At 34.7% G+C, this 15,539-nt stretch overlaps 1 protein-coding gene across 1 annotated transcript in view; it reads right to left on the bottom strand.

The window, feature by feature from the left end:
• OLA1 (Obg like ATPase 1) overlaps positions 1 to 15,539 on the bottom strand; it is a 164,595-nt gene that overhangs the window by 31,665 nt on the left and 117,391 nt on the right. The window contains exons 6-7 of the mRNA XM_019970677.2: positions 15,358 to 15,438; positions 14,951 to 15,048 (exon numbers count right to left, since the gene is read on the bottom strand). Coding sequence (XP_019826236.2) covers positions 14,951 to 15,048; positions 15,358 to 15,438 — 179 coding nt within the window. The remainder of the gene's footprint in view (positions 1 to 14,950; positions 15,049 to 15,357; positions 15,439 to 15,539) is intronic.

The raw sequence follows: 15,539 nt of genomic DNA, 5'->3' as shown, positions 1-15,539 counted from the left end.
CATTGTAGACAGACGTTTTACCGTCTGAACCACCAGGGAAGTCCAACATCTATCCGAACTGCCTTGTAAACCACTGCTTTTCTTAGCTACATAGTACGTGTTACAGCATACCTGCTGATAAGATAAGGAAAAATCCATTAGGATAGAGATAGAAAGGTATAGAGATTAGTTGTGATTAATGACAAGGAGAAACAGCAAGATTTTCTAAGTGCTACTGTTCCATTCAAAAGTCTTGAGCACTCATGAAATAGTAAAATCTCTCCAAATATGAACTCTGATATTTATATTTCTAAACAGATTTTTAACTGGATCCCAAACCTTAAAATATATATATTTGGTAGGAGAAGGAGAGAGGAAACAAAAATGCAGCGAAAGGAAAAGAAAATGTAAGTGACCTTTATCCTTATAAATTTCAGAAGGCAGAACATTACATTATAAAAAATAAAAATATGTATATTTAGAAGAAATAGAAGAAAATGGAAAATTGCTATCCTTTATTTCTTGAGAATTAACAGGTTACAAAATGCTTTAAAGATACTTTTTAATTTGAGCTCATGAGAGAAAGTATGAAACACTTGACTGCATTTATAGCATGCTTTTCATTCAACCAAAAGTACAAAAAAAAAGTTGTCTATGTTGGTTGTATACCAGTGAAAAATACAGAAATGCATACTCAGCTGGTAAAGAATCCACCTGCAATGAAGGAGACCCTGGTTCGATTCCTGGCAGGAAGATCCACTGGAGAAGAGATAGGCTACCCACTCTAGTATTCTTGGGCTTCCCTGGTGGCTCTGATCGTAAAGAATTCACCTGCAATGTGGGAGACCTGGGTTTGATCCCTGGGTCAGGAAGATCCCCTGGAGGAGGAAAGGCAACCCATACCAGTATTCTTGCCTGGAAAATCCAATGGACTGAGGAGCCTGGCAGCCTATAGTCCACGGGGTCACAAAGAGTTGGACATGACTCAGTGACTTTCACTTTCATACTTGCCGGGAAGCAAACCTAACTGCAATGTTTTATTTAAGCAGCACTCAAAAAGTTAAAGAGAATTTATTGTGCAATTATAATGCCAGCGATAGATATGTTAATACATGCTTTTTTCATCAAATTTATGAGAATTAAATTCCAAGACAAATGTACCTACCACAGAATAATTTTACTTAATATGTGCAAAATATTTCATTTAATTCTCATTCTATAAGAAAGTTATTATTCTTTCTGTTTCACAGGTGAGGAAACAAAGGTTATAAGGAAACCAACCAGAGTATATTGAGTCCTGATTATATAAAACTCTTGCTGATATGAGTTTCTGTGTAATTTTTAGCAGGATACAACCAAAATGTTTTCTCTCATGTGCTTGAGAGAAAGACAGATATTTGGGTAGATATTTGCCTTTTTGTGAGGGTTAAACCAAATGAGAGAACATATGTAAGGGCCCCAAAGTGCAGCATATAATAGATGTTCAACGAATGGTAGTCATTATTTTGCTCAAGACTCGGATCTTTGGAAACATACATATAACATGAATATGCATATATAATGTTCTTTCAATTACATTGCTATGTCTTTCCATAGTATTTGAACAGAACATCATACAAATTATCTGCTTGCACTTCAGTTAACAAAAGAAAAACACACCCAATTCCCTACTCCCAGGAAGTTCTCAAAAACACATCCAAGTTACTGAAAACGCAAGGAAATAGAACAGATCACTGTGTGGTTAAAAACGAACACACAAACAACCAAGTGGTGGAAGAAAGTACTTGTCTTCAAAAAGAACTGATAGCATATATTTTCCATGTAAAAATATATAAGTTATTTGAATTATTGACCCTACAAAGGACTATTAAATTGGTACACATTTAGAAAATAGCTTTCAGAGATAAGTTCATGAAAATAGAGTTTCAGGTAAAAATGTTTATATTACCTTCAGTTAGCATTCTCTAGCCAGGTTATTGTGACTTTTCAGTCTCAAACTCTATAGTGCATGAACCATGTCTAAATGAAACATACAGTGACAGGGAATGTGGCTGTGTGCCACCTGGTCTCAGGCCTTGTCTACTCTCCAACATCACTAGTGCCCCAACGCTGAGACGGCATGGTGCAGAGGTACAGAACCACAAGTCTGGACAGAAACTGCTGAGGTTTGAGTCTTGGCGCCATTCTTCTCTAAGTTTCTCAGTCTTGCTATACTTGCTTAGCCTTCCTTAAAATAGTAATAGTTCTTACTCTACAAGGTTGGTGAGAGTCTTAAATGTAATGCATATAGTTAAGTGTTCAGTGCTTCTTGACTGAGGCTGACTACTACTAACACAACAACACTTTAGGTGCATGAATTATCTGCTGTTCTATTTCATGATAGTCTCCCATTTCTCTGTTCATTTACATATCAACTCCCTCACCTCAGCAGTGAAGAACAGTTCTTAACAAACTGCATGGTATGCTAGAAGAAAGAAAAAAGGAAAATTCTTTTTTATCATATAAATATATAAGAACTGATCCATACTTATAGCTGTTTCCTGGGGTCTTTTCTGTAGTATTATTTTAGATGTGGCAACTTGATGCAATTTTCATATGGGCTTCAATGAGAAACACTGAATTTTCTCCACTAAAATTTTCATATGTGGTATATTTAAAAATGGATGCTAAAGCAGGTGCTAAAATATTTTGCTGTAACAATATTATATAGTTAATAAAATTAAAAGGCAAGGCAAAAATGGCAGCAGCTAAAACTCATTATCCTAAGAAGGACACACAGTTTCATCTTGAGAATTGTTTCCTTTCATTAACTAAAACTCTAAACAATTTGATAGAGGTGATATTTTCTGAGATAAAACATAGCAGAACACAAAGTTAATTAAAGCAGTATTCTCAAAGATTCCTGAAGATTCACAAATATATCCTACAGTGTCATGTGTGGGACTAGCATAAACATTCTAATCAAATGGGTCTATTTCTTCTACTACTGTAAGAAACTGGGCACGTTTTGAATCTCTCCAACGGTCTTATCTGTAAAATAGGCATGATAATATTTATGTTTCATAAATATTCTTAAAATTTATATATGTTTCACTGCTGCTACTGCTAAGTCGCTTCAGTTGTGTCCGACTCTGTGCGACCCCATAGACGGCAGCCCACCAGGCTTCCCCGTCCCTGGGATTCTCCAGGCAAGAACACTGGAGTGGGCTGCCATTTCCTTCTCCAATCCATGAAAGTGAAAAGTGAAAGTGAAGTCGCTCAGTCGTGTCCAACTCTTCGCGACCCCATGGACTGCAGCCCACCAGGCTCCTCCGCCCATGGGATTTTCCAGGCAAGAGTACTGGAGTGGGGTGACATTCGCTACTTTTCCATTACCATCTCACCGATTTCTAAACTCAAAGGGGTGCCTGGCACACAGCAGGAACTCAATAACGATGGTTTGCTATGTGTCTCCTTTTTGGTTTGGTACACGAAAAGCTAAGTCACTGTCATTTAATGGGAGGGTGGGCACAGGACAGAGAAAACAGAAATGGCACAATTTAAAAGGTAACAATTTTAAATGTAAATTACGTATGAAAACTACCAGTGATCTTCATGTTTCATACGTTCAGATAGGCTCTTTGGGGAAAACACAATTATCAGCAGATAGATGTTATTTGATCTTTTCCTTTTAAATTTCAAAATGAACTAAACTCAAAGATGTTTTTCACAGACTGTTCTTTTTAAAGAATTTCTAAGGAAATGTTGATAATGACCTAGGAATACTGATGAGTACCCCTTTACATTAATAACAAACACTTAAAGTACTGAAAAGGCGCTTTTGTATCTCTTAATGGAAACACAAAATTTATTTATCTGTTAGCTTAACCTATTAGTAAACTAAAATGCAGATCTCTTTATCCAATTATGAAAATGCTTTACTGTAATAAAACTTCAATTCAAGGCAAATGACAGTGTCTGAGGCCATTTCAAGATCTGAGCATCCAATGAAGTAACGTATATTGAAACACTGTGAAGTTCTGACAAATGCAGGTTGTTACTCTTAGTAAAGTTCAATCTACTTCTTTGAGGTCATACATCAAGCGACTTTTAAAAGTGGTTTGCCAGTAACAGTATGGGTTAGCAAGTTGCTAGACAAGCATCAAAAAGAAAAGATGAAATCTTAAACAAATCTCAGTTCAGTTCAGTCGCTCAGTCATGTCCGACTCTTTGCGACCTCATGGACTGCAGCACGCCAGGCCTCCCTGTCCATCATCAACTCCCAGAGTTTACTCAAATTCAACGTCCATCGAGTTGGTGATGCCAATCCAACTATCTCATCCTCTGTCGTCCCCTTCTCCTCCCACCTTCAATCTTTCCCGGCATCAGGGTCTTTTCAAATGAGTCAGTTTTTCACATAAGGTGGCCAAAGTATTTAGTTTCAGCTTCAGCATCACTCTTTCCAATGAATATTCAGGACTGATTTTCTTTAGAATGGACTGGTTGGATCTCCTTGCAGTCCAAGGGACTGTTAAGAGTCTTCTCCAACACCACAGTTTAAAAGCATCAATTCTTTAGCACTCAGCTTTCTTTAGAGTCCAACTCTCACATCCATACATGACCACTGGAAAAACCACAGCTTTGACTAGATGGACCTTTGTTGGCTAAGTAATGTCTCTGCTTTTTAATATGCTGTCTAGGTTGGTCATAAGCTTTTCTTCCAAAGAGCAAGCGTCTTTTAGTTTCATGGTTGCAGTCACCATCTGCAGTGATTCTAGAGCCCAAAAAAATAGTCTGTCACTGTTTCCATTGTTTCCCCATCTATTTGCCAAGAAGTGATGGGACCAGATGCCATGATCTTAGTTTTCTGATTGTTAGTTTCTGAAAAGTTGAGTTCTAAGTCAACTTTTTCACTCTCCTCTTTCACTTTTATCAAGAGGCTCTTTAGGCCCTCTTTGCTTTCTTCCATAAAGGTGGTGTTATCTGTATATCTGAGGTTATTGATATTTCTCCCAGCAATCTTGATAATTGCAAATTTTTATTATATATGAATTATACTATATATAAATAATCTTTATAATTGCAAATTTTACTTGCACACATTTAGGATATGTTTTAATCTTTTTAACTGCAGTGTATTTGAGTAAGAATTTATTAGCTCTTATCAAATGGTTGCCTTCACATTTTACACTCTTTTTTCGATGTTCCATCACACTTGCCCTTGCGTTTGCTATTCCCCCTCTCTAGACCAAGTTTTCCTCAGATCCTTCCCCTGTCATGTGTATTCCCTTACTTCTTAAGGGCCGTCCCTGACCCCCTAACTAAAATAGCACCTTGTTATCTTGATTTACTTGTTTATTTAATTCATGCATTTATTTTTTCATTCATTTGTAAACACTGAAAATTCTGGGGGAAGAATTTACTATGTACCAATTACTATCCTAAATGATCAAAGTGTATCAACTGATATAATAGTCATAACAATTTTATGAGGAAGACAAGTTATTATTTTTATTTTGCCTTTCTCATTTTATTTTTAAAATGAGAAAGGCAAAATTTCCAAAAGACAGACTTTAAAAGCCAGATATAAAATTCTAGCAGCCTAATTTTCACAACTCATAAATAACACCCGAACATTATTCATTGAGCAAATATAATCTGGCTGTTAACTAAATTTTAGTTATGTATTATGCTACATGCTAGATTTATCTGTAAAAAGTAGACAGAGTGATAGTCTTAGAGCAATGAAATTATATATGATAAGGCTGTGGCAAAGGAAATGGGGGAAAGAGACATTAAAATGTGAGAGATATGAAAAAAGTTCAAGTTAATAATTTTGAAGAAAAAGTATAAATCTTAAATATTAATTCTGAGATTTCAAAGATGTAGACTAGTATAATGAAGGTATCATAAACATGGATGAAAAAATATTTTATAAAAATGATCAAGTAAAAAAAAATGATCAAGTGAAGTAGTGATATAAGTTAAGCCACTGAGGTTATTTCTTCTTTCTTCTTCTTTGTTTTTAAAAAATGTTTTATTTTATTTATATTGGAGCATAGTTGATTAACAATGTTGTATTATTTCAGGTGTACAGCAAAGTGATTCTAATCATTTCTTGACATTATATTAAATATTTGTTTGTTAGTTGTCTGTTATCCCATGAGACTATAACCCTTATGGGGGCAAAGGCTTTTTCTGTTTAGGCTCAATGATTATTTGCCTAGAAAAGGAAGGAAGCATAGTACCTGTCTCCTTGATGAGCCCACAGTGTTCATATGAATCTATACATTTTAAATTCATAATAACAGTTTTTATGAAGTTAATTGTCTTCTTGATAAAGCATTAGAAAGACTGAACCAACGTGCAGCCCCCAGTTTACAGACAGAGGTGTACTCAGAGTTCCTATGTCAGTTATTCTGAAACATATTTTTTAGCAGAATTTTAATATTGATAATAAAAATGGTCAGATACCAAAATATGTCTCACCCAAACTGTACTATTTTTACTACATGGTGGAATAAGTAGGCTTTTGAGGGCGTTTTGTAATCAAATGTTTTTGATGGCAAAATGCTTTCCAGGGCAATTTAGAATAAGGAAGTGTAATATTTTGAGTAATGTAACTAGCTTCAAATATAGACATGCCAATTCTACAAGTAAGTTTTATTTCCACTTTTTTCTCATTCTAGAGAGAGCAATAGCTGCCCACTATGAGAAAGACAAGAGCATGGTAAGATCCAAAAAAAACTTATTTTCAAGGGGTAGAGGTATGGGAGTGGGAATGAGAGAAGGGAAAAAGGCCAGGTCTTATCATCAATTCAGTCCAGAAGAGTTGCTCATGAATTGTGTACCTGTAACCTCAGGAACGCTCTGGATTGTCCCACAGTTAGAAAAAAAATCCTACCATGACAAGCAACCTAGATGTCCATCAGCAGATGAATGGATAAGAAAGCTGTGGTACATATACACAATGGAGTATTACTCAGCCATTAAAAAGAATACATTTGAATCAGTTCTAATGAGGTGGATGAAACTGGAGCCTATTATACAGAGTGAAGTAAGCCAGAAGGAAAAACATAAATACAGTATTCTAACGCATATATATGGAATTTAGAAAGATGGTAACAATAACCCTGTGTACGAGACAGCAAAAGAGACACTGATGTATAGAACAGTCTTATGGACTCTGTGGGAGAGGGAGAGGGTGGGAAGATTTGGGAGAATGACATTGTAACATGTAAAATATCATGTAAGAAACGAGTTGCCAGTCCAGGTTCGATCCACGATACTGGATGCTTGGGGCTAGTGCACTGGGACGACCCAGAGGGATGGTATGGGGAGGGAGGAGGGAGGAGGGTTCAGGATGGGGAACACATGTATACCTGTGGTGGATTCATTTTGATATTTGTCAAAACTAATACAATTATGTAAAGTTTAAAAATAAAATAAAAAAAAAAAAAAAAAAAATCCTACCATGACAAACCTACATATGAGAGTTGAGAAGAAATCTGCATGGGCATCTCTTCTTTTGAATGACAATAAAATCCTCTAAATTGCAAATGATGAAGTCACAGGTCCTAACCTGAGTATGAGATGAGGGCAGAACCCTACAGAAGATGGTGGTGATTAGGGTTTTATTGCTACCCATACTGCACAATAGAGACAGTTCTCAGTTTGTTTTGGATGACAACTATCTCAAAGCATACATTTTTTCCATTATCTACATAATGGAAAGAAAAAAAACAAGAGAATGTCTCCCCCGAAGACACATGTAGAAGACTTAACAAGTCCCTTTTCTATTACTTTTTGAGTTATGTATTCTTTTTGAGTTATGTTACTTAAATTTGGGAAATTCTGTTTATACAGAACACATTTTATGTGAACATTCTGATAAACTGTCTTCAATACATAAAAGGCTATCATTTGCCTGAGGTCAAAGAACCAGTTAGCATCAAATAAGGACCACAACACTAGCATTTCAAATTCTAAAGTAGTTATATTCTTAATACACCAAACTTCCTAATAACATACTATCTAATTTATAAATAGACTTATGCTCTGAGTTTCTTAGAACTCACTTTCCTTGTAGAGCCAATGTTATCAATGGTATCCAGCATTTTGGTCTAGCCTTCAGAAGTCTATTGAACTTACAATATAGTTAGCAGTATCTCCAAAGGTAGATCTAGTGACGGGGGAACACAGGAGAGACCACAGAGGGAAGGGCACAGAAAAGACTCCTCCTCTCCTCTCCTGCACAAGCACAGGGTGCTAGGCCAAACACTGAAACTGCCCCAAGGGGCCTCTTTCCTTCCCTTTTCTACAGTGTAAGTTATTGAGATCACTTACACTGCAGTGAGACTCCATTCCTCAGTCTTCACAAGGCCCTGCCCTCATTACCAACAGTCCTTAAGATTTGGGGGCTTCAACATTCTCCTCTACCTTCACCAACGACTATTCAAAACTCCCATTTAATGAGTGTAGTTCACCTCAACTCATAGTTTTAGAAACAAAATCTGACTCAGCCATCCTTAATCTATGACACAGATTTTTAAGAATAACAACAGAACTTGCAGTATTCACCAAAGTAAGTTAGGTAGAGAGGCAGAGAAACGTTCTGTGTACATGAGAATCACTTGTGATCTGAGGAACGTTAAATAGCTGTATGCCAAAGTTTGCCTTTTATTTCCTAGTTTATATATATGTGTGTGTGTGTGTGTGTGTGCATGTATGGAGAATATATGTTTTAATTTCATAAGAGAATCCTAGAGAACACTTGTTTTTTTAAGGAGCTTTAGTCTCTTAAAGCTGGAAGGAAATTTATAAAACTTCTCCCTATTATTAATATATACAGTGAAATTCTTCAGCTACTTTAAAAAAGATGAGTCCTGACACATTTGATAAAGCATATTGCTCATAAATCAATAAGTCAATGGATGGTGCTAATGAAAATAAAAACTGACTCTCCTGAAGTATCTTTCTCAAATTCAGTGAACAATCTTGTAAAGAGAAATTATTGTCTATAAACTGTACTGGGCAAAAAGGAAAATAGGCCAAGGGCAATTCCTACCATGTCTAATATGGTGGGTCAATAGCATTATACCCATATAAAAAGATGTGCTTTCTTCTATAATTACCTTTTTCAAATATGGCATCAGACGTGCGATTTGGTTTCATTATGACTATATGCTTTAGGGTAATAATATCTCTTGATAGGACTATGAAACTGCTGAACAAGTAACCCAAAACAATTTAATGAAAACCAGGCAAGTTCATAAGTATTATTACATACACATACATTTACAAATTCCAAAGGGCATTTCAAATAAAAGCACTCCTGAATGGCTAAAGGTCTTTTCCTTCCTACTTCTTTCAACCTTCCATGTTTTGTAATAAAAAGATTGTCTTGCTTTAGTATATTCTTTTCAACTCTCAAGATTTTGATCAGAGAAATTAAGAAACAGTCAATTCTACAAAATCCATTCACTAGAAATTATTTGAAATCCTAATTCATAGCACATATGATACTTTCAAAGCTTTATCATAATACAAATTAAAAAATAACTGATAATTATTCAGTAGCAAAAACAACAAAATATAAAACAGAAAGGGATCATAAGAAAATATTTTCTTTTTAGATTCATTTACAACTTACTTCAGTAAAATTAAGGCTATCTTTGTAGAGGATTTACCAATTTAATCAATCCCATACTGAAAAAAAGAATAGCTCAGTTTAGGCTTCCAGAATACCCTTGACCTGTCTTATCACCCTTTTCTATCTGGCAATGAAGAAAACAAGCAGTAGTCCTCATAAAGCAATCTCTAGTAAAAATTACAAATTATAGCTTTCCAAATTTAATTCAGCTAAAAAACTCCTCACATGTTAAATAGAAACTATAATCCCAAAGAAACACTATATGGATATTTCAGGGCTTTTACTTTGCCAGACTAGTGGATGATAAAGTGAAACATTTAAAAAAAATCTTATACTTGTGAATCTTGCTTTAGATACTAGGGTATATTCCTGAAAACTTTACACGAATTGAACCTAATTTTATATCTATTTGAGAAGCTTCCTGAACTAAAATGAATAATTTTTTAAGAATAATTAATCATTCCCATTTTATTTGTTTCAAGTAAATCAAATGCACAACAATGATTTTTTTTTTCAAAGCAGTATATCTATGTTAAATTTCTAGCTTCAATGAATAATCTTGTCAGAAATTGAAGACTTTTTATGAGTTTTACAGAATACATCACAGCATTCCTGAAGTCCAAGAAAATGTTGTGTGAAGAAGGTTGTATTAACCTTCTAGAAATATAATTGCGGAAGTGGACTTTTGCTCATGTAAAGTATATAGCCTGAAAATAATGGAAACCAGTGAACAAATCCTCCTACAGTGGTGAATACTGCTCCTGTTGATACGACATAATGGAAATGTACATAATACGTATTGTGGAGAACAATGTTCAAGGATGAGTTAGGTAGAACAATTTCTGTCAGACCTCCTACTGAAAGTCAGAAAATAAAACCTAAGGCTCACAGTACGGCAGATGATCATTCAGTATTACCTCCATGGAGAGTTGATAAACAACTAAATATCTGTAGGAACAGCAATCATTATAGTAGCTGTGTAAAGTATGCTCATGTGTCAACATCCATACTTTTTGTGAATATATGATGAGCTTATCCAAGAAAGCCTAAGAAACCAATAGATACTACAGCTCAAACTATTCCTATATATCTGAAAGGGTTTTTTTTCCCTGAATAGCATGTAATATACATGAATATAGTTTTGTTTTATATTATATATACATGAAAAAAAAAAAAAAACCTCGGCTTCCAATGTGGCTCTGATGGTAAAGAATCCACCTGTAATGTGGAAGACCTGGGTTTGATCCCTGGGTTGGCAAGATCCCTTGAAGGAGGGCATGGCAAGCCACGCCAGTATATGTCCATGTCCAATACCCATGGACAGAGGAGCCTGGCAGGCTATATAGTCCAAGGGGTCGCAAAGAGTTGGACGTGACTGAGCGACTAAGCACACATAAAAAATTATATGCAAAAATGTTCACACTCCCCTCTGTAAATAACTGCTGAGATGTAATACCTGTGATTCTTACATATAGTTCAAAAAGTCAAGAAAATATTGGGCTTATTCCATGATTCTCCCCTTGGCCAGGTACACACTGTATAGAATTGCCAAACTATGTTTAGTTGTTAGGTACAAATTTGTGGAAAACGAACAAAAACAGAAAAGCTGGGATAAGAAAGACTGAATCATAGAAAAATAAGAATTAATAAAACATTTTTCTATTCAAAATTCATTTAGTGAACTTGACAGATTGCCCTTCATTATATAATAGCTTAAAAGACTTTGCAAGTCCTGTCTACCTATCAAATCAATTTCAACAACTCAGATTAATTGATTTATGTAATATTAGAGAATAATGTTCAGTGACCACAAGCCCACCAGGGCATATGCAAATACATGTTTATAAATACACATAGGCACACAAGAAGTCTGAATGTCTTAAATTTTAGTTATACTTTCCAGTTGAATATAAATATGTAGTATAATAAACAATAAAATAAAATTATCCTTTATTAACAGTTTTAATGGAGAAGGCAATGGCACCCCACTCCAGTACTCTTGGAAAATCCCATGGACGGAGGAGCCTGGTAGGCTGCAGTCCATGGGGTCGCTGAGAGTCGGACGCGACCGAGCGACTTCACTTTCATGCATTGGAGAAGGAAATGGCAACCCACTCCAGTGTTCTTGCCTGGAGAACCCCTGTGGGCTGCCATCTATGGGGTCACACAGAGTCAGACACGACTGAAGCGACTTAGCAGCAGCAGCAGCAGCAACAGTTTTAAGAAGGATGGGGACAAGAGAACACAAAAATGAAACATAATAGAAAGCTATGTAGGTGCACAAAATTAGTTTGTTGTGCAGATTTCATAATTAGATAGCATATACTAACAGAGCAACAAACGTGCAAAGACTGAAATTTACTCTCCCTAATCAAGCAACTGTCTGGCAGGACTAATGTCCTAAACCTGCTTGACACCATGACTTAGCAGGCAATCTCAAATGAAAATTAATACTGCATGTAATAAATCTTAGTTATAAGTAACTGATCATGTTTAACATACGAAATCCTCAAGTGTTAAAAAATCACTGACATCTGTCAAAGACAACAATGACAACAACATAATAAAATGGCTGCATAGTTTCATTCATTCAAAGCATAATAATATATAATAATAATAATAATAAAGGTTTCTGTGGATTTCCCTTACAACATCTTGCTTACTGTCATCTGATCACAACTCACCTGTAACTAACCTAGCTGCCATGTTAGCTTTTCTTCAGGGGCTAGGTCTTAATCATAAATGAATGAAATGACTAATTCAACATTGATAAAACCAGTGATGTTTGGGGCCATTCTGGTGTTTACATCTTTCAAAAGGTCAATACACCTATTCAGTAGCACAATAGACTTATCTTTCAAAATGTTTACTTCTTTTCTAGGATTGAAAAATAACACATTAACATTTAAATTTAAAGTAAATTTTAGTAATTAAAATATAGTTTTAGTCTTCCTTTTGTGGCCAGAATCACACTTTTCCTCCTCTTTCCTGACCATTTAAAATAGTTTTCCAGATCTAAAAGACCCACAAAAATATTTATTACTGCTTCCTGCATTAGTTTTAATTTGCTACATTACATTACTTACTAACCTTAAAAAAAAACCCTTTTCTTCTGCTAAGGGAGCAGCTAATGCAAATGGAGCTGAGATATAAACATTACCAAAGAACAAGATGCTAACACAAATTTAAAGGATTTAGCAATTAAAATATATTTTAACTATTGACATCTGCTCGCAATGTTATAAGTGATGAAAACCTAGTGTTCATATCCTTCATAATAAAAATTTATGCTGCACTTTAATACAAAGGATGTGTTGCATAAACAGAGGATTTAAAGCTGTAGCAGAGTGGCTGAATGAAAGGAAAATGGCAATCTTTCTGGCTCCAGTAGATGCCATTCCCTATCACACAATGTTCCCCACTCATAAATACATGACAAATACTTCCTCAATCATTTTTTACGAGCAGGGATGCACAGGGGGTAGTCAATGGCTAGCTTGAGGGAAAATAGGAACAGCAGGCGGCAGAAACTGTACAGAAAATGGCTATGTGGTAAATTCTCTTCTGGAACATCACTCAGTTACTCAGTCTTTGATCTTTCAGCTACAATTACACTAACTTCCACAAGATCTGACCCCCCACCCCCCGACAACCTCCACCAAACACACATACTCCCCAAACCAGATCATTAGTTACACATAAAATTCAAAATTTGTTTTTATAAATAGGATCATCCATACCTCTACATTTTTATAAATTAAAATTTGCTATTTAGACAAGAGTTTACTTTCAATTGGCTATAACCATATCATCATCACAACTGGTCTCACAAAAAACATGGGGTGTCTGGCGACAGCTAAATCACAGACTGGCGTCTCCCAAGCAGTCTGTCTACCATTAGGGTCTGGGAAATGGTATTTACTATACAATTAGAGCCAGGGAGTTCTACCTGTAATCATCCAAATACAGGTGTGAGAAGCCCCTTTGGGCAAGGAAACTGACTCATCCCTTTTCATGTAAACTTTGGTGTCTGTATTGTTTCACCGAGCCTCAGGAAACCTTACCATTCGCACTACAATGAGATTTATTAACTGAAGTCAAATAATACATTTTAAAATTCCTTCCCAAAGGTACCAATTTTTAACATATTAATCATGAAATCTGTAAGAATTTTATTTAAGAAATAAGACAGAACTATTTATTTTAAAGTTAATTATCTATTGGAGGATACTGACCAGTCAGACCATGTCAGGTTCATGCTTTCTAGAACATTTCCAATAAAGAGGCCAAATTCAGTTTCCTATCAGGAACATAAACTGTCTTACAGTAATATCAAGAGGGCATTTTTAGTTGCAGTAATTTCACAGAATTTATTCTAATGATTTATTGGAGTTAACCATCTGACATTAATTATTGTTTTGGCTTCCAGTCTATGAATGTTTATTTTTCAGTTTAAAGCTTCTCACTCTTTGATATCATATGGAAATGAGAATTTTTAATGGAAAATTGAAACCATGTGCATCTAAGTACTTAATGAAGTACAGGGAAAAAAACGACAATATATTTTAGGAGAATTCAGATATTTTGCTTTGGATAGCTTTGGCTTGTAGGCTTAACAGCATAAAATACTGAGACTCCAGTGAGTACTATGCCAAATGTGTACATGCCCTTATACTACATGAACATATGATTTTTTGAAGCTACAAGTGAACAAAAAGGAAAACTTGTACATTTTGGTTACATGTCAAAAATGACAATCAATACATGAGTGCATCGTTTTTACATTTGTATGTTTTAAACAAATACCTGATCTTTCTTTCCACCATACAGTATTTTTAATTTAAAAAAAATGTTTTTAAAGCATTCAATCTGGATTTTAAAACTTATGTCCAGCTATGATCCCAAGCATTTTATGTCCAGCTATGATCCCAAACATTTTATGTCCAGCTATGATCCCAAGTGTTTTAAAGTCATATAAAACATCAACAAAGTTAAAATACCGTAGATTAAAAAGTTTTATTGCTCTAACTACATTTATTCTCATTTTGCAAAGGAAAAAACATCAATGTCTATTCAATTTAAGTTTGATAATTAAATATGTATAATTCAATATTGCCTAATGTAATTCCTTTTTTCCCCCCCTTAAGTTCTCTCAATGTAAATCATTCGGAGACTCACCTCAAAATGTTAACAACAGGCAAAGCTTTCCCATCCGTTTTAAAGTTTTTAATAATAAGAAGAAATGTATTAAAATCAAACATAGCAGTAAGTACATACGTGTGTGTTTGTATGTGTATAGATATGATATGTAAGGGTATATCTGGACGGAAAAAAACTTACCATTTGTTTTTCTTTCTAATGTAGTCTTTTTCGGAAAGATTAACCAAGTAGACCATTGGTTTTGAAGTCAGAAATAAGTGTTTATTCAATACTTCAATCTATAGTGGGAGACAGAAAAAGAATCCTTTTTAAAAGTTGAGTAAATAAAGTCATTGAAGAACTTGAAAGAAAATTATATTTAAACAATTAGCCATTTTTATTTTTATAGATTTTGTTTCTTAAAGATTAGTTGTCATGAAATATCAGAAGTAGAGAAAAAGAAAAACATAACAAGTTTGGGAATAAGAAATCATTGAGAGAAATAAAAGTTTTACTAGGCAGAATAATAAGTGAAAAATAATGACAACTTTAACTTGTTCTCTAAGAAATCAAAGGTAATAATAGATGGCATCATATTTATAACTTACCTCTTTGTCATTCCAATCATGATAGAATCGAACAGGTTTCTTTTGATCTATAACCCAGGATTTGACTTTGCACATTATGTCCTATATATAATTGGAAAAAAAGTAAATACAAGATGAATACTAAGCATTTAGATACTAAATATTAAAATTAAAAGTTTTCAAACCCTCAAAATAAAAACAAA

This window comes from Bos indicus, chromosome 2, assembly GCF_029378745.1.
Source record: "Bos indicus isolate NIAB-ARS_2022 breed Sahiwal x Tharparkar chromosome 2, NIAB-ARS_B.indTharparkar_mat_pri_1.0, whole genome shotgun sequence".
Taxonomy (NCBI): domain Eukaryota; kingdom Metazoa; phylum Chordata; class Mammalia; order Artiodactyla; family Bovidae; genus Bos; species Bos indicus.
Note: the sequence above shows the minus strand (reverse complement) of the source record. Positions and strands in the feature narration are given on the sequence as shown.